A 22,259-nucleotide genomic window follows, 5' to 3' on the forward strand; every position below is an offset into this window, starting at 1 on the left:
AATCAAAGAAGTTTTCTGTGAGGATTGTGGGAAACAGAGCCAAGGGCTAGGTCATATAATCAAATACTTTGGAAAAACAGCAAACATCGAGGTCTTTAAGGATAAGGCACATCAATGAAGATGTTGAAGATTGTCCAACTCTCAGCTTCTGTTGGCAGCTTTGTTCTAAATTGAGTGGTCCATAAAGGCAGAATCTTGCTGTTCCAGAGTTCTGGAAGTCAAAGTATAGGCTGGGCCATGCTCTTTCTGGCAGCTCTAGGACAGGGTTTCTGCTTGTCACTTGTGTTTGGTGGTCATCGCTGACGGGTAGAAGCTTCACTCTAGCCACATGGTCACCTCTTCTCGATGTTAGACAAATGGTATCTGGAAGCTCTCACATTTCAGTCACACCCTTAACGGAGGATGGGAAATGTTTTCCATGGAAACAAGTCCAGAGACTGCTGGAGAAGGAGACTGATGTGGGGTAACTCTAGAGCCCAGCTCTGAAGTACTCAGTTTTACTGATATGGTAATGAGAAGCAATGGTAACTTCTATAGGAGCCACACGGTTAGGTGAAACAGAATCATTCAGACAACAAAATAGTATGGGTTGATTCTTCTAGCAAAATTATACATTTAACCAATAAGAAATTCCAGAAATGTAGATGTTAGACATTTGCCTTTAAAATAATTTTCTTAGGACACTGCAGATTACATCCTAGACTCAATAAGTAACAACCATAGTAAACTAGCTTTCTCTAGTGTTCATGCCTGTCATCAATGATTCGTCTTGTATTGGCCATGTTCCAAATGAAACCATCATTAAAGTATGAGCTAATACTTACTGAAAGCTTATTATGGAGAGCAAGATAGGATGTTAAGCACTTAAACACATCTTAGACCCAGTTAATCCTCAAAATTGTCGTCAGAAGTACGCTATCTCCATATAAAAGGAAAAACCTAAGCACAATAAAGTTAAGTAACATGCCCCGAATTATACAGCCTGAAAGTGTCTCAGTTGGGGACTGAGCTAACCAATGAGCTGTGTATGTACCATCTTCATAAAGCTAACTCAACTGTGACCTAAGTGTTAAAACCTGCACCATGGTAAAATTCTGAAGGATATTATTAACTTTTCAACAGGAAACTCCTAAAAATCATTGTTTGAAGTATAAATGTGGATAATAATAGAAAAGAACAAATGGGATGCCCATAAAGAGGTACCCTACTGTGATGGATCTCTCAACACACTACACCATCACACTAGAAACATTTAAAAAAAAGCTGGTGCCATAATTGAACAGATATGGAGTTTAAAGACACTGTTATATTCCAGAACATATTCTATATTCTCAACACTGGTAGAGGCACTTGAACTAGAATTCCAGAAGAAATAGAAGTTCACAATTCAAAGTGCTTGTTTAGCTTGGAGCATAAGTTGTAAACATTTGTGGCATGCTGTAAAAATAAAACACATTTCTACTGTATTATGCATGTGTGTGCTGTTGGCATCTGTAGCTATAATAAGGTGTAGCATATTTTTTGCATTTCAGTTTATAGCATGGTGCTTGGAACTGAGTTCTTACTAAAATGAGAGGAATTAAATCAAGTGAAAACTCAGTGCAGTGTACTAGACTTGGCTGTCAGATCCCACTGTTTTCAGTGGTTTAAATAGCAAATATTTTAAAGAAGTTTCAATGAGGAGTAAGCAGAATACTCTTGTAAATGGGTACCCAAACTATAACTTGACATCAACTTTAAATGATGCCACCTGAATGTATGAGAGGGCATATGCCACATGGTTGTTTTCAGCCTAACCCCAAATCCATTACTAAGAATGAGTGTTAGGATTTGTGTTCAAGAATAGTCCCCTTATTTTGCTGATAGCAGTGAAGTACTAGCTAAAGCACAAGCTAGCTGAAAAGTCAAGAATTATTTTAACAATCCAAGAAAGGTAATCTAGTAAAAATGAAAGAAGCTAAAATTTACATTTCAACAAGCTCCATATCATTCATCTTTAACCGTATCTGGGATTATAGCTGATTTTTTTCTTCTGGAATTTTCCAGATTATCTCCTCCACACCCTCAATTGTTCTTTCAATTGCTGGTATAATGTTTGTTCAAGACATGTTTAAAATGTCCAGAATTTAATACACAACAGTTAGTATATGAATACACCTTGAAGACAAACGGTACTATTCTAGAAAGTTTCTTCATTCTCCTCCCTAGTCAACAATCCCAAACCCTAAAACAACCACTTTTTGACCAGTGATTAGTTTTGTCTGTGTTATCCTAAACTAAACTTTTAATAGTGTTTGACTTTATATAACACAATATCTGTGAAATCCAGCTCTTCTGGAATGGAATTTTTCAGTTATTTTTCATTTGCTTGTTCTGTACTACTTCATTGTATGAACGTGTCACTATATAGCTATGCATTTTACTGTTCGTATGCACATGCTCTCTGGTCAACAAATGCCCCCTTCTCAGGCAACAGGACTAGGGAAAATTTGTTAGGGTATAAAACAGACATATGTATTTGATGTAATAATTTCTATTTTTCTTCCTTCATCTGCTCCCTCAAGTCAGGAGAATACTACTACTCCAATAGTTCCAGATTAATTTATAATATGTGGGAGTTTATTTTCTCTTATTTAGAATCAATATCTACTGAAAAAACGACAAGAGTCTTCTCTTTGAAAAACTTTTATTAGTCATTGATTGTTAGATGACACTGTGGTGGGATTCCACACATATCATGTAGTAAATAGCACTCCACAGAAATCTACACTGTACACACAGTAACAACTGCAACCATTTGACTTCCATGAGATCTAATATCATAATTATTACCTTCCAATTTAAAACAACCAACCCAAAATAATGATCATTTAAAACAAACTACAACAAAAGGATATAGGGCCATTACTGGGAGCCTACAACTAGACTCTGTAAGATCTGTTCATCTTTTCAAGGCCTTGTTCCTATAATTTGTGTGATCTGATACTTGTTTTTATCAGTCACAAGTGAGATAGTATTTATTCAGAAGGAATATACTATTTATCCTTTAGTGGATATAATACATATCTACTAAAATTTCTTGAGGTAATGGATTTTTAAAATTCCATTGTTTAAAAGAAAATCTGTTCATTTCCAGGCCCTTCCAGCAGGGCCTATTTGTTGGCAAGAAGATCCTTTTTCTTCTGTCAAATATTTATACATTTCCATATACAATCCATATCTTTGTCTTGTCTTCACACCTGGTTTATTTTAACCATTTGTCATACATTCATCATGAAAACTCGAAATATATGTGGCATATATGTATGTGATATAATGCATATATACAGATATCAGCAAAACCATTATTTTGAATAGCACAAAATAAAAGGCACAGACCTTGAAGAGCAAATAATATACAGAATGACTTGAAGTTGCTACAGCCTACTGTGAATGAATAATGTGTAAATTTGACAACTACTGATCTTTTTTTGGTATCTATAAGAAAATTAATAATAAAATATTGTCAAAGACAAGTTGTAGAGAAATGGTCACATTTCTGAAGTATCACAGTTATGTTTATTTTTAATGCTCTTTGTAAAGTTTTGCAGTTTTACCCTAGCTGAATTCGCCGATAAGCTCGTCACAGTTCTCAATTTATTCAACCTTCTTTTTTTGTGGTTTAAAAATGAAAATTAATTCTGTTAGCCTCAATATCTGGCATTTAATATTTATTTTCTTGCTTTAGCTTAAAAACAAGCAACATACTTGAGAAAAATACAGCTAATTTATTATACGAGAGACAGTATAGTAGAGTCAGTAGCAAATGCAGACTAGATACATCCATAAAGACAAATGATTAGCATGCTTTAAATAGAGGGATCAAAGAACACTAACAGAAAATTAATTTATGGCTCTTTTGATAAGAAATAAAGTCATGTGAAAAAATAAGGCACTAGTAACATACACAAATGTTACATCATCACACAAGCACCATATGGAAGGGTTGGGACAGGACAATAATTAGTGCTACTGGAGAGTGGAAACAAAGCTGATTGCCCTGGCTTTCTTCACTAATTCTTTCAATAATCAGTGTAGTAACACCATAGTGGTGAGAGCAGACAGTGCACAAGCCATGGACCCAACAGTATAAAAAACTCAGCTGGAAGTCGATTCTTTTTGATACCTTTCTTTTTCAACCTTTTAATTTTGGTAGAATTTATTTTTCTTTTCCAATTGCTTTTCAGGGGTGAACTAAAAGTATCAATGACATCTATTTTGCTATTTCTACCTGCCCATTTTCTTAAAATGTATTTGAAATGGCTTCTTCCATGTTCTTTATGAAGATCAAAGTTAGCAGCGAAAGGACTGAAATGCAGAAACAGTTAAAAACTTTTAAAAATAAAATATTTAACAAGGTTCATTTTCAACATGAAAAACATTATGGCATATTATTTGGAAAGGGGCAGGAAAGTGACAAGACCTGGAACAAATCAGTGGTGCAAACTACTCACCTTAGATGAGGAAATGAATCATCAACTGCTATTGCTATTGAGAGCAGAATTAAAATAGGATAATAGTCTCATATTTAAACAGAAGATGGTATATTCATCAGAACACTAATTTCTGAATATGCAATAGTCACGGATTCAAACCCCAACTATTCTTTTTAGCACTTTAACACTGAAAAAAAGAAAAAAAAAGAAGACGTGGATAATGTAATTGTCCTTCAGGTTTCCCAGACAAGAAAATGGTATATTTGCTGCATGAAAACATCTTACTAATTGTGCTTAAAAGAGAAGCCAAACAACTATTACTCACTCATGGTTTTTTAACAAATGGTGGATTAATGTAAGGGCATTTTTATTCCATTGGTTTTGTTTTGTTTTGAAACAAGATCTCAAAATGTAGCTCTGGTTGTCTTGGAACTCACTCTGTAGACTAGGCTAGCCTGGAATTCACAGAGATCTGCCTACTTTTGCTTCCCAAGTGCTGAGATTAAAGGCATGTACCACTATGCCCAGCCATGCTGCTGTTTGGCTGGATTTTTGTAAGACTCAAAAATGTACTACTTATTTGTATATTAACAATTTTTTTTCAAAAGAAAATTGCCAAATACTTTTCTGCCCTAGGGATTAAAAGTGACTTTATTAGAAGGTGGCAGACGTTTATCTGTGAGGACAGCGGTTGCACAAACAAGGGTTTAAATTAAAGTCCCTAACTGTATTGTGTCAAGGGAGGCCAAGGCTGGAGAGGGACATAGGACGACAGAGCAGACACACGCGGCAGGCTGCCTGGTGCATGTCAGACACACTCAATATGCCTTCTGCTTTTCACCACGGAACCGATTTTCAAAGGGTAAATGGAGAAGGAAACAAAATGAAACAAAACTACAGTAGACCTGGACCTTTCAAAGACATCACTGTCGATTGAGAAGGAGCTGGAAGCAAATCCAGCTGACTCCAGATCTAAGGGTTCTGGCTGGGACACCTGCCAAATGCCCTATCTTGCTTGGTACCTTGTAATTTTCATAAAAATCTGTAAAAGATTGTTTTTGTCTTGGCAAATCGTGTCTAAATATGCATGTGTACACAAACCGATTACTATTCTGAAATTCATATGGAAATAGTTTTCAAAACACAATCTACAGGAATTTAATTGTGATAAAAGTGATTAATAATAAATATTGGCTATCGAGGAGCTACCATTTCAACTTTAAAAAAATGAGCATAAGAGAAATGATTTGTAGTCAACTGATAAAAGTAATTATATCTAGAATTCTATGTAAAGAAACATAAAGCATGTTGACTTTCTATAAGATAAAAGCTAGATATGTGTATCAGATATTTAGACACTATTTATTCGAAACAATATACAAAGGAAGTGATGCTAATGTAAAACTGGCATTTTAAAGAATTTAACTAGAATTTTAAGACTTGGCCTTCCCTACTTGGCCATGAGGTGAATCCTTGACTTTGAACGGAAGCAATGACTACAGTACAGCCTGCCAGCTATGAGGACAATTTGAAATGACAGTATTTCTGCAGTTCCGGGAACAATTTAATACACAAGTGTTACTCTCTGAACATTTTGTTATATAGCAAAACTATATTAAATACCTTTTGAATGTAGCTTATTTGTAAATCCAACTGATTAAAATATTTGACTGTTTTCAAATAACAAGCAAATCCAGGTTATAAACAAAGTGATTGTTTTAGATAATCAAAATGCCCAATAATAATGACAGAACAGGAATTGATAGTTGCATCTTACATACAATTGCTACTATACTTCAATCTACCCCAAAGTTGAAGCTAAAGAATGCTTTTATTTAAAGATCAATAATCAAAGCTATAACTTATTTTGAATGAAGGATGAAGGACTGGAGTCAGGTGGTATGAATGTCTACATGCTTTTTGTCCATTGATAACCATGAATTTCTGAAGTTTGATTCTGGAGTTTTATTAACCTTCTGGTCCAATTGGCATTTCATTTGTTTCACTTACTTGGCAGAGAGCTAGGAAGAGTTCCTTGCCTCCTGTCAAGAATCAGGGAAAAATGTCCCAGGCACTCTGGATCCATTTTAGCTAATAAACAGTAAGGATAAATGGCACTTAATACTAGAGTTTGGTCACAAAGACTGTTCAGGAGAGAATTTCATTGCATTACAGTAAAAGAAGCTAATGGTTAAGAAAAATCCTTCACTTGGGCAAAATGAGAAGGGAAGGGGACTGTTGAAGTAAAAAGCAAGATAATCTGGGAAACTAAGGAAAAAAAATATGTGCATGTTATTGATATGTAAGTATTGCTGTACAAACAAGAAGAACAGAGCGATATCATGACTCAAAACTGAAAAACAAAAATATTTTCTCTGTTAATGAGTCTACGTAATCTAATAAATGAATGAAATGTCTTTAAGAGACACAAAATATTGATCCTCAAAAGGGCATTAGTAATATTTCATGTATTTTTCAAAACAATTTTTTTACACTTTAAGTTATTATTTCCAAAACAGTTACTTCTTTATTTAAAAGAAAATATATATTTTCTAATATGCATGATTACATGCTTGCACAACCGGCAATATGTATAAAGACGCAGAAGAGATGTGACATATCAAGGCTTCAGTTAATCTCTAAATAGACAATTACAAGAGTGCCTCTGCTCATTGGGTCTGGATAACATCAACGAAAGCTGCAGACTCCGAGTGATAGATGCACAGAGGTCCCATACGGCACTTGGCTTTGAAATGTGTCTTAACTGTACACTCAAAGGAAGTTACAGTGGCGCTAGTTCCACTGACTTACATTCACAGTCTTAAATACCCTTTCAAGTTTGGAATTCTTGTTTTATTTAGATAATACTGTTTCTATACAGGTATCTCAGTTTAACTGATATGATCATTAGAGAGACACACTTTAATATGTGATCCTGGATGTTACTGTCTACAATTGTAGAAACGTACATAATTTATAATCTGAAAAACAAAATGTGCTCCAGCTATTTTTATTTATTACTATTTCTAGTCACAAAAATTTTCTTTTATAGAATTCACAAACTATGGAAATACAACTAAAACTTTTAGTAAGAATTAATATTTTAAATTCAAGTAATATTATTATGTAGTGTAATTATTTGCTATGAGTTTTACATGTAGCAAAATTGCTGCAAATAACTTCCAGGATGACCAAAATATTAGGAATAGTTCTATATATTTACGAACGCTTTACATAAAATTCTAAGCTTCCGATGTCTCACAAAGTTAAAGAATTCAAACATATTTTCTGACATGATTTTATTCTCGCCACTGAAAAACACAAGTCACTTTTGTTTTATCACTTAATTATTTAAATGGTACTCACTGGAAAGTCCATCGATTTTAAGGCTAACAATTATAGCAGACAAAACAAAACAAGAGTTGAGACAGACTTCAACTGCTAACATGGAAGAACTCACATTAAGGCTTTGTGTGCAACTTGTTTATAAAACTAACATCTAAAGTGGCTCATGCCATGGATCTTCTTAGTTTTGTCCTTGTATGCCATCTTATGTTATTTGGGCAACTGACTTTTTTTTTTTTTTTTATAATCATGGCATCCGGAATCATAAAAATCTGATGTTAAAACAGTCTCATGTGTTTGGTAGGGGAGATGTGGCAGATGCTTTGAAATCTGAGAAAAGCCAGAAAGAAACACTGAGGCTCCACACACCAGGGTGAGCTTTCCCCTCCCCCTACCTCCTTCTACTCTTCTCTGAGGGCAAAATTAGTAGAGGTGTGAACAAAAATGTGGTCAGAACGAACAAGGACAGGCAGTAATTGCAGCAGAGCAGAATATTCTGCAGGAACACTGGGCCACATGTCTGGGCAGTGAAATTAAAAGACACCTCAAACAGGATCTTGGGACTCAAGCGACGGTGCCAGAGTTAGGCATTTCCCAAGAGGTGCCACTGAATCTTGATCCCACAGCAGAAAAAGATATCACATTGTTTGTTTGTGGTTTTTTTTTTTTTTTTTTTTTTTTGGATTTTTCGAGACAGGGTTTCTCCGTAGCATTTGGTTCCTGTCCTGGAACTGGCTCTTGTAAACCAGGTTGGCCTCGAACTCACAGAGATCCGCCTGCCTCTGACTCCCGAGTGCTGGGATTAAAGGCGTGCGCCACCACCGCCCAGCAAGATATCACATTGTAACATGTCTGCTGTTTAACTATTTTTGATTGTTTTCCTGTCTGTTTTTGTAGGTGACAGTAAGTGGTTAACCGCTGGGCCATAAATGTGGGAAGAGGATGTTGCTTGTGTCACAGGTTTGACTTCTTTCCTTTCCCTCCCACCTTTCATAAATGACACAAACATATGAGTGTTTTAGAAAATGGACATACACTATCTATTTGGCTTGAGGACTAAGTTAAAAGTAAGCAATTCAAGAACTGACTCATCTTCCACACTGCCAGCAACGGCTGATCACATCTGAGCTTCATTTGAAACAGATTAATTTTCCTCTTTTAAATTTTGGCAAGGTATTTGGCTAATCTATAAAAATCATCTTTCAAAAGATGATCTGCTTTAAAATTAGGTACTCTCTACACTGTTATTTCAAATGGCCTCAAATATATCATTTCTATGTCTTGTTGCCTGACTATGCATTAAAAATCTTTATTAAAAATATTTCGTAAAAATAAAATTCAAAATCTGATGGAAACGGTCATAGTAGGTGACAAATATACGGATGCATAAAATGCTTCGTCTGTAATAAATGAAAACTATCTTGTTTCCCATTCAACAGAAGACCAAGTCAATTAAAATGTAGCTCTTCCGTAGATTAGACAGTCATTTTCAAATGGATGTAAACACTTATGGCAAGGTATTTTTCTAATATTTAAAAACTTGAAAAAGAGTCACAGCAAAGGATATTATTCTTTTTGTAGAAAACTAACACACAAGAGTGGGATACATGCACACATACACACACACGTATTTGTACACTTGAAGGAAGCATGTGGAAGGACAGGTACCAGATCACTGATAGTAGGCGCCCCTAGAAAAACAAGGGGTAGATAAGCAGAGGAACGTGAACTTTACAATTCTATATGGTTTGATTTTCTTCAGGAACAGACATACATTTACAATGGTGACATAAAAGGACAAGCCATGGGTAAAAGACACAACACATACACTTCACTTTGTAAAGGAGTTTTTAGAATTCACCATGAGGGTCACCACTGCTCTACATTCAACGTTGGCACTGATATATAAATACTTTTTTTTTTTTTATCTTTTAACTCTTTTAAAGATTTCAAGACTTACTAAAATAGTCACAAATACTTTTAAGTTACTACCATGGAAAGGACACATATACTTGTGTGTGTGTTGTCTTTAAAAAGAGAAAAACTCATACATTTCTTCTCTAAATCTAAGCACTTACAAACGAGATGCCCGTGCAGTACAATGTGCAATCGCCTAACCTCTGATGAAGCAATCTTTCCTCATAACAAATACCACTTTGTAACTTACATATTGGAATTGTTTTCAAATCAGATAAAAATACCTGTAAAAGATAAATTATTTAAAGAATAGAATAAAAATCCCTGAGTAGGCCAAAGACAACAGGCACAATAACTCAAGAATATAGACAATCTTAGACCCGAATGTCTCTGTTCACCCAGGTGGTGTGTATGAACATGACATGTTTACATATGACATACAGATATACATAGATCATACACAGACAGCTTCATCCTACTCACACATGGTCAAACTGATGCCCAAGTCCAGGAAAGATGAATTTCTAAAAATTAAGCGCTTTTGGGGTTAGAAACATGTATTTGGGCTAGAAGCTCTCATTCTTTTTGCAAACCAAAAGCAGAGAGTGAACAATTGCCAGATGGACGGCTGAAGGCACGGAAGATGAAACCTGCAAAACCAAGTCACGTTCCTTACCTCACACCATAGTGTAGTGGCTATTCCAGAGCCACAAGCACTGCACACTCTTCTTGCCAGAGACTCACCACTTAGCAGGACGCCGTCCAGCTCCTGTCTATGGCTCAGAGGGAATACAAGCATGCTAGCTGATACGTGGACCATCCTTCACGGACATGAGTGTTTCAGTCAAACACAAGGATACAAAGTTCTTACACTCTAGCATCCAACACCATGAAATAGCTACGCAAACGTGTGTGTTATTATATAGTCTACTTCAAGTCAAACGTCGTTACATTTACGGTAAGTAGAATAATGTATGGTGAAATTCTAACTCGGAGGATTTAAGTGCCTGGAGACCCCAGGCTTTTTAATACCTCTCCTTCATTTTGATCAATGTTCTGATGAAAGCAAGGAAATAGACCTCTTTAATCAAACTCCATTTTCTTATTCTCAAAGATTCCTCATCTTCTTGAAAATACTTTCTTCATTTGTTTCCTTCTCCAAAAGCAGTATGTATTTTAGATGAAACTATGTACATAGAAAGCTGTTTTCAAGTTATCTCTCTGTAAGGAGATATCAACAATTTATGCATCTCAGTGGTAAACACAGGCAAAATTCTTCAAAACTAAGATTTATTTTAGTAAAAAAAAATTGGGGACAAATAAAAAGAGGAAAGAGGGAAGGAGTAAAGCATCAAGTAATTTTTTTTTAAAAACTTAGACCTTAAGCAGAATTACCTAGGATTATGAGGAGGTAATTGAATAATGAGCAGAATGGGGCTTAAAAATTTAAGCAGTTTTCTTTAAAGCAAAAAAAAAAAAAATTTTTTTTAAATTAAGTTATCCCAGGAGGGCTTTATTGACAGGATAAGGTATGCCCAAATCCAAGGAATCCAAAAGAGATCAAGTGTCAGAAACATGGGGACTTTCTAAAACCACCCATTCAGTGTTGTCAGTTTACAAAGTTTGGTACATCTTGGAGTGACATCGCACAAGTCTCTGTGTGTGACCATAGGAAGAGCAAGAAACAGACAGGGCTACCATGGAAATAACCTGTTGTTGACATTGGCTTTAATTCAGTACACTACCAAGTTAGGCCCACAAAAGGAACCATCATAGCTGAATGTTTCTCTGAACATACACATGGAAAGGGACAAGCACACGGTTATGGGGCCTGGTTTAATACGTGTTTATATACACACATTCACATCCTTACACATACGCACCAGTAACTCATGGTTCTTCTCATTAATTTAGTTTCATTAAGTCCCTTCTGGGTACCGGGGTTTTTTTTTTAAGCAAATACAGTATCCAAAGAACGAAAGAATGGTACCACTTGGGTCACTGATGACAACAGGTGCACTTGGTGATTTATCTTCTGCAAAGTGGCTTTGTTTGTTGAGACAGACAGGACTTCAAGCTATGCAAACCAAGTCTCACAGACAGCCTGGAGGGAAGCACAGGGTTCAGACAGTCCAAATCACACTCCTGTGAGGTGCCCTCAAAACACAACTGAGGATACCCTGTTCTCAAAATATCTTCTTTCAAGAACCACAAAGGTCAGAGTTACTATACAAATGTTTATAATTAACAAAAGTGACCATTTTTTAAAAAGCAGCAATTTGTTTAGAGAAAGGACAGGATACCATGTTGGGAGTGCACCGTAGCTAGAGGCACTGTGGCCTGCTGAGAACCACAGGAGACGAGATGGCAGAATTCCTCTAGGTGTTTTCAAGGATCTGATTCACAGATGGTGGACCATCCTGCACAGCTCCCCCTGGTACCGGCTGATGTCATGTGAAATCCTCTGCGGATTACCAGTGCATACCTGTCCGTGATCGCTTTCTCTGTTTTTTACAAAGGCAATATATAGGAAATACAAATAAACCTAGGGATTAAAAAGGATAAAGGTAATTAGGGAGGAAATGCTGAGGGGCGTATGTGTGTATGTGTGGGGAGGTATATGTGAAATTTCCCAATTTTACTCACATGCAAGCTATTTACAACAGACATTATTAAAATTTCACAAACATAAAAATGCTGTAGGATGTGTTTTTATAAGGCTTCGTTCTATCTCTGTAGTTCTCTGTCCCCTTTGTCACCCTCAGTCATAGCAGTTCCAATAAGAAACGGTATTTCCTAGCAAGCCGTCCAGCTTCATGCTGATGTCTTTATTGTCACAGTCAGTCCTATCATTTGCACTGTGATAGTCACATTTCATCGTTGGTCAGTGTAACATTTTATTCAAGAACATACATGTGGTTCCCGTTCTAACAACTTTGAGATCCTAATGAGATTTGATTTCCTCTGCTTGAGATAGTGACACCTGGTGTATAAAGTCCTGACTGACTATGATGGCTGGAATGTGAGACACTTCATAATTCTATCTGTTCCACACATTCATTACCTATAAAAAAAGTTTACCCGTGGAAAACCACTTAGTGCAGCAAAGGCATTCCACTTTATACAGGGAATAATGATCAAAATAGCTTTCATCCAGAACATTTAAGTTGAAATTTCTAAGGCATTGCTACCCAAAGTGTAGCCTTTGGGCTAGCAGCATCAGCAGCATCTGAGAGCCTTTTAGAAACATAAATCCAGGGGCCTAGTCACAACACTGTGTTAGAAACTGAGGGTAGGATCTAGCAATGTGTGTTTTCATCAGCTCTCCAGGCTAGTCTATGTCATGCTGAGTCAGAGAACTACTCCTTTAACACGCATGTTCATCTATTAAAGATTCTGACAAACACGTCCTGTTGGAAACATGTCCCTCCCACCTTACACACCCCATGCTGCATGGCCGTTTAAAGCAAGGCAGAAAAGAAACGATGCTCACTCACAGACTCACACAATTATACACACACTCATATTGCCTCCACTGCCGCAGGAGAAGTCTAATCTCAGATATGTTGTGTGTTTCTTACCGATTACAACTGCTATGGCCCCTAGTGCCAATCCCAAAACCAGGATGAGAGGCGCAATGAAGAGCTTTCCAGCTGGAAAACAAAACCAAAATAACTTAAAGAGTCTTGAATCTCATTTCCCAAGCATTTACAGTAATTCTTTAAAGAAGTGCATTAGCAATTAATGACACACGTAATCCATCATTGAAGTTTAAATACACAGTGCTACAAAGCCTTGGGCATATGCCAAATATCTACAAGTCATTTAGTCTTTACAACCAAAAAGATTACAATCCTTTATACTGGCACACTTTTCCTTTAGATTTCTTCTACCTTCAATGTTCAAAATGTTGAAAGCTTAAGGAAGGAGTAGCATAGTCCAGTACACAGAGGACAACCTATTGAGCTCACAGTGTTGGAGAGCTGATAGGGACCAGAGATGGTGTCTGCCCGGGGCCCATGTCTAAGAAAGATGCTTTGTTTACTTGTTGAGTAAAAGTGGAAATCCTAAGTCCATCTAATAAAGTGACCTCCAAATGGGATACCTCCAGACAAGTGCTAGAGAAAACAACCATTGAATAAAAGCCTTGTTGGAAGTCTCTCAAGTGAATCATTGTAACGAATTCTGAAAGGAAGCACTTGTAAGGAGGCTGGGTGCTGGGAGGGAGGCCACACTTGGCAGCACCAGTGGACTGCTCTTTGGATCTGTGATAATCACCACTATTGTCACATGTCACTGCAGTCCAGAAGGCACCAGTGGAATCCCTCTGACTTTGAAAGGCGCTGAGATGGACAAAACCAGCATGGTTACTTATGTCTTGTCACCAGGCTGCAACCTTTGAACATGTGATACAACTCTACAGACTAACTGGCACAACGAGTGTGAGAGGAACGGAAGACTGCAGTAGAACCGCAGAGCTACTGGAGACTCACACAGCAGCGCCTTCTACAACTCATGTGTAGTGAGCAATCAGTACATAAGAAAAGATCAACTGTCACTTGTCAGGAGTTTGGCAAGAAAAAAATTAACTTTTTAACTCATTGAAAATAGTTTTTGGAATTAGATGAATAGATATGGGAAAACACAATTTTAAATATCAAATTTAAGAATATGCTTTACTGGGGCTGGAGAGATGGCTCAGAGGTTAAGAGCACTGAATGCTCTTCCAGAGGTCCTGAGTTCAATTCCCAGCAACCATATGGTGGCTCACAGCCATCTATAATGAGATCTGGTGCCCTCTTCTGGCATGCAAGCATACATAGGAGGAATGTTGTATACATAATAAATAAATAAATTTAAAAAAAAAAAGAATATGCTTTACTGAATACCGTTTACGATCTAGTAAATTTATATATAAATCTTGTGCCAGTTTAACACAATGCCCAGTCTGGAGCTTTTCTTTCACTCTGTACCAGGGACAAAGCTAGTTAAGCAGTACTAAATGTCACTGGCCAACTGCCTGTCCACCCGCAGGGCTGTGTCAAAGACTGTAGAATTCAGTATCCAGGTTACTTTAAGAGACTGCTTTTGTTCCCCAAACCCCTACACACGGCTCAGTCTTTTTAGTCGTAATTCTTCTTAAAGTAACCAAGACATTTTCATCTTAGCAACAGAGCCGACTCGACTGTCAAGTAACAGCAATGCCTTTTCCCTCCCAAACATGGCTGAATCCAAGCAAGCAGGCTGCACCTGCCCTTTAGGAGGAATAACTTGACAGTGTAGGACACAGTTAAGTTTGCATGTTAGCTTGCCTTGACTGGAGTAAGCACACTTTCTCTTATTCCAGGGTCAATGACAATTGTCTTAAAAACATGATTTTCAATAGTCAAATAAATTCTTTCACATCCATAATTATATTTTGTTTAAATATTTTTAATTTAAAACGTTATCAATCTTATGTTATCACAGTAACCATTGATTATCTACCTAGATTTACTGGTTTGTTTTTTTATTCTTTTGAGATAGGGTCTTTGAAATAGTAGTTTTTATTGTACTTGAACTTTCAATCTCTATGCTGTAACCTCCTGAGATCAGGCTTTACTACGCAGTTTTACCTGCTGTTTGGAAATGTCCACATCACTATCCTATTAACTTCCTTCCCTTCCTCTTTCACTCCTTACCACGCCCTCTCCCGTTTTTCAAGACAGGGTTTCTCTGTGTAGTTCTGGCTATTCTAGACCTCACTCTGTAGACCAGGATGGCCTCAAACTCACAGAAATCCACCTGCCTCTGCCTCTTGAGCGCTGGGATTAAAGATGTGTGCCACTACCGCCCAGTGGTCTACCCATTCTTTTCAAACAAGGTCTGGTTATATAGATCAGGTTGGTCTTGAACTCATGGTCCTCCTGCTTCAGCTTCCAGAATGCTAGATTTTTCTGAGTGCATTATCATTCCACGAGAGTTTTATATTTTTTTTTTTAAAAAAAAACTGTTGTAAATTTTCAATGTATTTTGTAGGCTACAAAAGTTCAACACTGAATATGAATGACAATTGTATACTAATCAATAATTCAAAGTAACTCATTTTATAATATCATTTTTCTGATAGTGAATTTTTTTAAAAAATTTATTTATTATGTATACAATGTTCTGTCTGCATGTATGCCTGCCCACCAGAAGAGGGCACCAGATCTCATAGATGGTTGTGAGCCACCACGTGGTTGCTGGGAATTGAACTCAGGACCTCTGGAAAAGCAGCCAGTGCTCTTAACCTCTGAGCCATCTCTCCAGCCCCAGACAGTAAATATTTTTAATGTGAATTCTTTACTCCTATTTTCAGTTTCTTTCTGTCTGCTTAAAAAATAATTGAGACAGTCTTGCTACATAGCTCACACTGGTCTCTAATTCTCTATGTAGTCCAATCAGGCCTTGAACTCTTGGTCATCCTGCATCTATCCCCACTGAGCTGGGATTACAGGTGTGCATCACCATGCCTGTTACTGTTTCTTTCCTTTAAAAGAAATAGGAGGCTTTGGAACTGGAATTACAGACAGTTCTCGTTCAACCCAGGTCTGTGGGTGCTGTGAGCTGAGGCCAGAGCCTCTGAAGGAGCTGTTAACTGCTGAGTCATCTATCTCTTTTTTAATTTAAACTGAGTACTTTTGGAGACAACTTCATTGTTCTTGCTCATACTAATTGTTTGCTTTGAGGAGATAAGTTAAAGAATTATTTTTAAAAATTATATAATTTAAAACTTCAAATTCTGGAGGCCCACAGGATGGATCAGGTGGTAAAGGTGCTTACTGCTACCATAACAACCTGCATTTGATCCCTGCAACCCTCATGGTAGAAAGAGAAAACTAATATGCACAAGGCTCCGCATGCCTTGGCATATACACATGAATGGCAGTGAATACATATACAGAGTAAATAAATACATGCAATTAAAAATTTTGAAAAGCACTCAATGTACCACTCCTTGAATAATCTGCTGTTTCCCAGACGCTGCTCATCATCCTAAAGAGCTCTAGCTGCATGTGATCACAGCAATGGAGACCAAGTTTTACATCCTCAGCTGGATGGACAAGCAGGCACTTGCTATGCCTCTGGCCAAGGGCACTTAAAGGCGCTAATACAGACTGGGTGATAGACGTGAGGGCTGAGCTATAATCCATATCGTGTCATCAGTAATTGTGAGCTGCTGAGTAACCTATTTTCCTGTTTTAGTTGGTAAGAGGGGAGGACCCCTCCAATGGGGTGTGGTGTCTGGCTTGTGTCAAGCTGACAACTGTACTAACCATTGTAACCAATTAGAGATAGCTGTGTTTGGTGGCTGGAAAGTGTGTGGGAGGGAAACTTATTTTAAGCCAGCTGCTCCTTATAGTGTCAGATTTATCTTGGCTTAATTGAATGCACATGTGTGATGTGTGGTTGTATGCATCTGAATACAAGATAGGCAACACACACACACCAAACCAAAACAACCCAAGATGGTGCTGAAACAGGAAAAGAAAAGGGCCACAGAAGAGATTAGCTTTCTGTCTGGGGTCATTCTCTGTGTATACAGATTTGCAGACACTATACAACTCCCAACTTTGTAGTTTTCTCTCACGGGACAGCTCTTCCAAAGCCTGTCTACATTTCTTAGCTATCTTCAAAGTCCACAGAAGCAGCAAGCAAATCCTAGTTTCACAATTGTTAGTTTTCACCTAACAAGCAAATAAAGGGACAGAAAATACTGGACACTATTAAAACCAGTGACTCTGAAAAACTGTGTTTAATTAAAATTTAGTTGAGAACTAAATTTGTTGTTGTTGTTTTACAGTGATCATGCATGGTTCTAGGAAGTGGTGACGCTGGGTTCCACATACTCAAGTATACTTAAAAATGAAGAGTCTGCAGCTATTATAATGACCAACTTTTCTTGAATCAGCAATCACAACTCCAGAGAGTGAGGTGAGTTACATGGTGAAGCGCCTGAGGAGAGTCACAGATACTTCTCATGAACTAGGCAAAGGAGGTAGCCAAGAAAGAAAATGTTGAGATGCTTAAAAAGTGCTGGGTACACACGAGAAAGCCTGTCAGAGAAAGAACCGCTAAGAACCATGCAGTCGGAAGAGGAAGAAATCTCACAGTGGACACGTGGCTCAGGGGTCGGGAGCTAATGCAAGAAGTCAGATGAGGACAGAACTGTATAAACCACGGCAGGGCATGGGGCCAGCTTGATTTGATACGAACAACATTTCTGCTTCTATTTGCATTGTGCATGTGTGTGAGCACAGGGCTGTGTGTTTAATGAAGAGAGGGTTAAATTTGGGCTTATGGGAGCCTTCATACTCATGCCATTATCTGATTAGTTGTTGATTACTAACAACAAAGATACATGACAATATCATTTCTATAGGTATTATACAATGCTGTTATCGGGCTCTGGGATGTGTGTATACTTTTTCATCATTGTTCCCTGTTTTGGGCTGTATTGTGCTCATTTAATGAATCAATTGAGCATCCATGTGTTTTAAGACACCTGTTAATGTCCATATAAAAATAAATATGACATTCTCCTTGTCACCAATTGGCTCTTATTCAGTGTTTCAGAAGTGCTGGTCACGAAAGTTAACAAACTTTTCAATTTTGATCACAAAAGGAGTGATTCTCTTCCTAGCTTTTGGTAAAGGCCCTACTAAAATCCTTGGCACACAGCAAGCACTGAGAATTCTCAAGGCTGGGACACTTCTACCCCCGCTCCTTATGTCCTAAGGAAGATACCCAAGAGCAAGCGTGTGTGATACTACTCACCACAGACTGACCCTCGAACTAATCTTCTTAAATGAGGTCTCTCTGGGAGGTAGCGATATTTGCATCCAAATATACTGAGGTTTGATGTGTGGTCTCCAAAAAACCGGAGCTGGCGGTATCTCTCTCCACATCGATAACAGAAATTAGTGTTACACTGTGAACAAGTCATATGGTCACATCCTTCCGTTCTCTGGATATGGATCTGGATAAAAGGATAAAGAGAAGAAAATGGAATTAATGTCTTTAATAAGTAAAATGTCAAATATTACGGAACCACTTGGACCAAATGAAAAGTCTTCTGTGGCATTCCTGAAGTCTTGCTTTGGGACTTGTGTGCTGGTGACTATTTTAACATACTTAGTCATAGTTAACATATAACTTAGTCACAGTTAACACAAGAGTCAAACCTGCCAGGATTGTTGTTTGACTCATTAGGTAAGTCATGACCACGGCCTACAGCTTTCAGTATTTCACTTGCTACTCCTTTTCCTTAGGTACACAGAGTTAGTACGCAGTCAAGGACACATTATATTTCAGGGTCACTACTAAATCACCAGAGCTGTTGATTACTGCTACTGGCCGCCCGACCCTTCTACAGCTAGCTGCTTATCTCTTTCCATAGGCTGCTCCATAGCAGTGGACACAGGCTTTGTGCACTCATCATTATCTGAGGGCTTTAAGAACAAATGCAAACTGTGAATAAAACTGGGATAAAAGGCCTAAGAAACGGCTGTGCTAATAACTCAGCCCCCGGTCCAGGAACCCTCTTTTGGGGCCTATTTGCCAGTACTTATGGGATCATAGCAATGTGGCCTGCAGGTGGCACTAAGAAATAACTCAGACCAGGGGTGGGAATACAGTACACAGCCTTAGATTCAGCACATAGGGCCTCATAAACTGAGTATCGTGGACTATGCCTGTAAAGCCAGCCATAAGAGGACAGGGAGGCAGGAGAATCAGAAGTTCAAGGCCATTCTCCATCACGTGAAGAGATTCCAAGGATAACTTGAACTACGAGAGACCTTGTCTCAAAAACAAAACGAAGTAAAAAACCAAAACAATAACATGCGCCAAAATACTCCTGAACCATCTCTGATCTTTCAAGTTGTCAAGACACTAGGAGAAAGCATATTTGAAATCAACTGCTAATCACTCAACATCTACTGGCAGCTCTTGGCCTCTAAGCTGCACAGAAATGGAGGTTAACAGTTCATGCTTTTTCAGAGAACACAGTGATGGCAGGGGTGACCCACAAAAGGAGAAGACTGGATTTCTTTACAACTGCTGTGCTCCAAGCACAGTACAAAGACTGCTTCTCCTAAGTCTTCTATCTGTCCTGTGGGACCATCACTCTTACTTCTGACCTGACCTCTGAAAGGTATTTCGACTACAGAATGTTGGGGGCGTGGAGCCTAGCTAGAGGAGGTAGGTCACTAAGGCAAGGCCTTTGATGGTTACACTCCAAACATTGGTTCCCATCCACTCTCTGCTTGCTGGCATGAATAGCACTGGTGTGAATAATCTTGGCCTCCTGCTTCTGCTGCTGTGGATGAAGCCACTCTGCCATCCTTCCCAAATACGACAAACTGAACTTTACAAGCATGAATGGAAACAAATTATGAAAGTTTCTATCAGCTATTTTGATCCCATTGACGTTAAAAAGTGACAAATGCAATCATATAAAACACATTTTATTATTTTGTAACTCTAGAAACAAGCACATTGCAGCCTTATGTCAGCAGGAGGCATTCATAATGAACATTTGCTAATAAGAAACTTGGAATTCTGAACTCCTCACATCCAAGGTAATACTAAACCAACATGCTAAGTAAAGTCCTGGAGAAAGTATATTTACATGGTATAGTTTGATAACAATGTTATTTTTATTTTAAAAACATAAAACTTTAAGACAGAGATTAGTATTATATTTACAGAAATATATATACTGCTATAGCTCTCCTAAAAACAAACTAGCCACTCAGATGGCTATAATTTATCATGAAAACCCGGTTGTATGCTGTAAATACCACTGGTTAATAAAGAATCTGCTTTGGGCCTATAGCAGGGCAAAATACAGTCAGGCAGACACCATGTAGCTGCCATAGGAGAAAGATGCCTGCGCCACTGGTACTGGTAAACCACAAGCCTCGTCTCGTGGTAAAATATAAAATAATAGAAACAGGTTAATTTAAGATATAACAATACGCTTAAATGATTGGCCAAGCAAGGTTTTAATACAGTTTCTGTGTGGTTATTTTGGGTCTGGGAGGCTAGGAAATGAACAAGAAGCCTCTGCCAACAGTTAGTGTAACAATACTGGCTACCTGGGCAATCAACCAAATTCTCATTTACAACGTTGGAGCAACCAACTTTGGCTAAGGCCTAGAGTAACTGACAGACCATTTTCAGAGTAAGGAAAATTTTCAGAACTGTCTTACCCTGTCTTGGCAAGGTTTGACAGTCTTTTGTCAGTGGTCGAGGCATGGGCAGTTCTTTGCCCAAAGGTCTGTTTTGCCAAGAAGAAAACATGCTACAAATAGAGTGTCTTCAGTGCCCAACATTCTCTCAGGAATAGATGGGTACTGCCAGGAGCAATTGTGTCTCATATCAACAGAAACCTAAGTTATTTAAATGCCATGTTCTAAAATTCTTTGAAGTGGTTTAAGATTACCTACCTATACAAAATACAATTTCTATGTATTTAAAGAACTTGATTAGTCTAACTATAAGTGTGACAAACATGTATGACTATTGACCTATAATTCTTACTACCTTATTACCTATATAGCTTAAAGAGGAAGACCTCATATTAGAATATTAAACAATCTTTAAACAACTGTGCAGCAAATGAGGACAATGACCTCAAAATGTAAACAATGTATAGGTATATTGATCAGAGGTATAAATGTATAGTGCAATATGATAAATATATCCTAAAATTGTATCAATATACAAAATTTCTTATGCAGAGGTAAAAGCTGCATGTATACAATGAAAAAATAACTTTGCCTGGGTGTACAAATATTGTAAACAGAAATAGGAGCATATTCAATATAATAAATATAATTTGAATTTGTAGCAATATAAGAATCTATATCAATGTAAATTGTTTATAAATAATAGCCCACAAGTGTTCACTCTATTATTCACTATTATTATTAATGTGAATATGCACACACTAATCTAAATATTATCTCATCCAACCCCCCCCCCTTTTTCAAAGATCTCTGAGCCTACATAATTTCCACCTCAGCTCCCAACCCTATACTAGTTATAATCAGTCCCTAATTGATGTCCCTAAACCTGAGGATAAACTTTGTTGGGAGAGGGGATGTCATCTTCTAGAATTGCTTCCAGCTGTCATGGGGGTGATGTTTTTACTATGGAATCCTGCAAAAACTAAATGATGGTTAAGTTTCAAGATTACTGTCTGGTATAATTGCAAATAGTTTCTGAATATTCGGTAGGGTTTAAGTTCTTATTTGAAATTCTGGCCAAAACGTTGTCAGAAGGTGCACCATTTCAGCTAACCAAGTTGGAATCGTTTTGAGCAGCTGGTAGCCAAAACCAATCTTAAAGTAGTGCTTCAGCATCATGATGTCATATCAACCACGTGGAATCATTGTTGTGGGGCCCCATCTTCTTCCTGGAAATTTCAAAGATTACTGCAGGAAAGTTTATTGTTCATTATGGAAAACTTAAACATTATTCATATAGACATAT

General features: G+C 37.6%; 1 protein-coding gene across 1 annotated transcript in view; it reads right to left on the reverse strand.

The window, feature by feature from the left end:
* Positions 1–2,726: 2,726 nt before the first annotated feature.
* Rnf217 (ring finger protein 217) overlaps positions 2,727–22,259 on the reverse strand; it is a 120,122-nt gene continuing 100,589 nt past the window's right edge. The window contains exons 4-6 of the mRNA XM_057758524.1: positions 18,537–18,738; positions 13,319–13,390; positions 2,727–12,282 (exon numbers count right to left, since the gene is read on the reverse strand). Coding sequence (XP_057614507.1) covers positions 12,209–12,282; positions 13,319–13,390; positions 18,537–18,738 — 348 coding nt within the window. The 3' untranslated portion in view covers positions 2,727–12,208. The remainder of the gene's footprint in view (positions 12,283–13,318; positions 13,391–18,536; positions 18,739–22,259) is intronic.

Source organism: Chionomys nivalis, chromosome 2, assembly GCF_950005125.1.
Source record: "Chionomys nivalis chromosome 2, mChiNiv1.1, whole genome shotgun sequence".
Classification (NCBI taxonomy): domain Eukaryota; kingdom Metazoa; phylum Chordata; class Mammalia; order Rodentia; family Cricetidae; genus Chionomys; species Chionomys nivalis.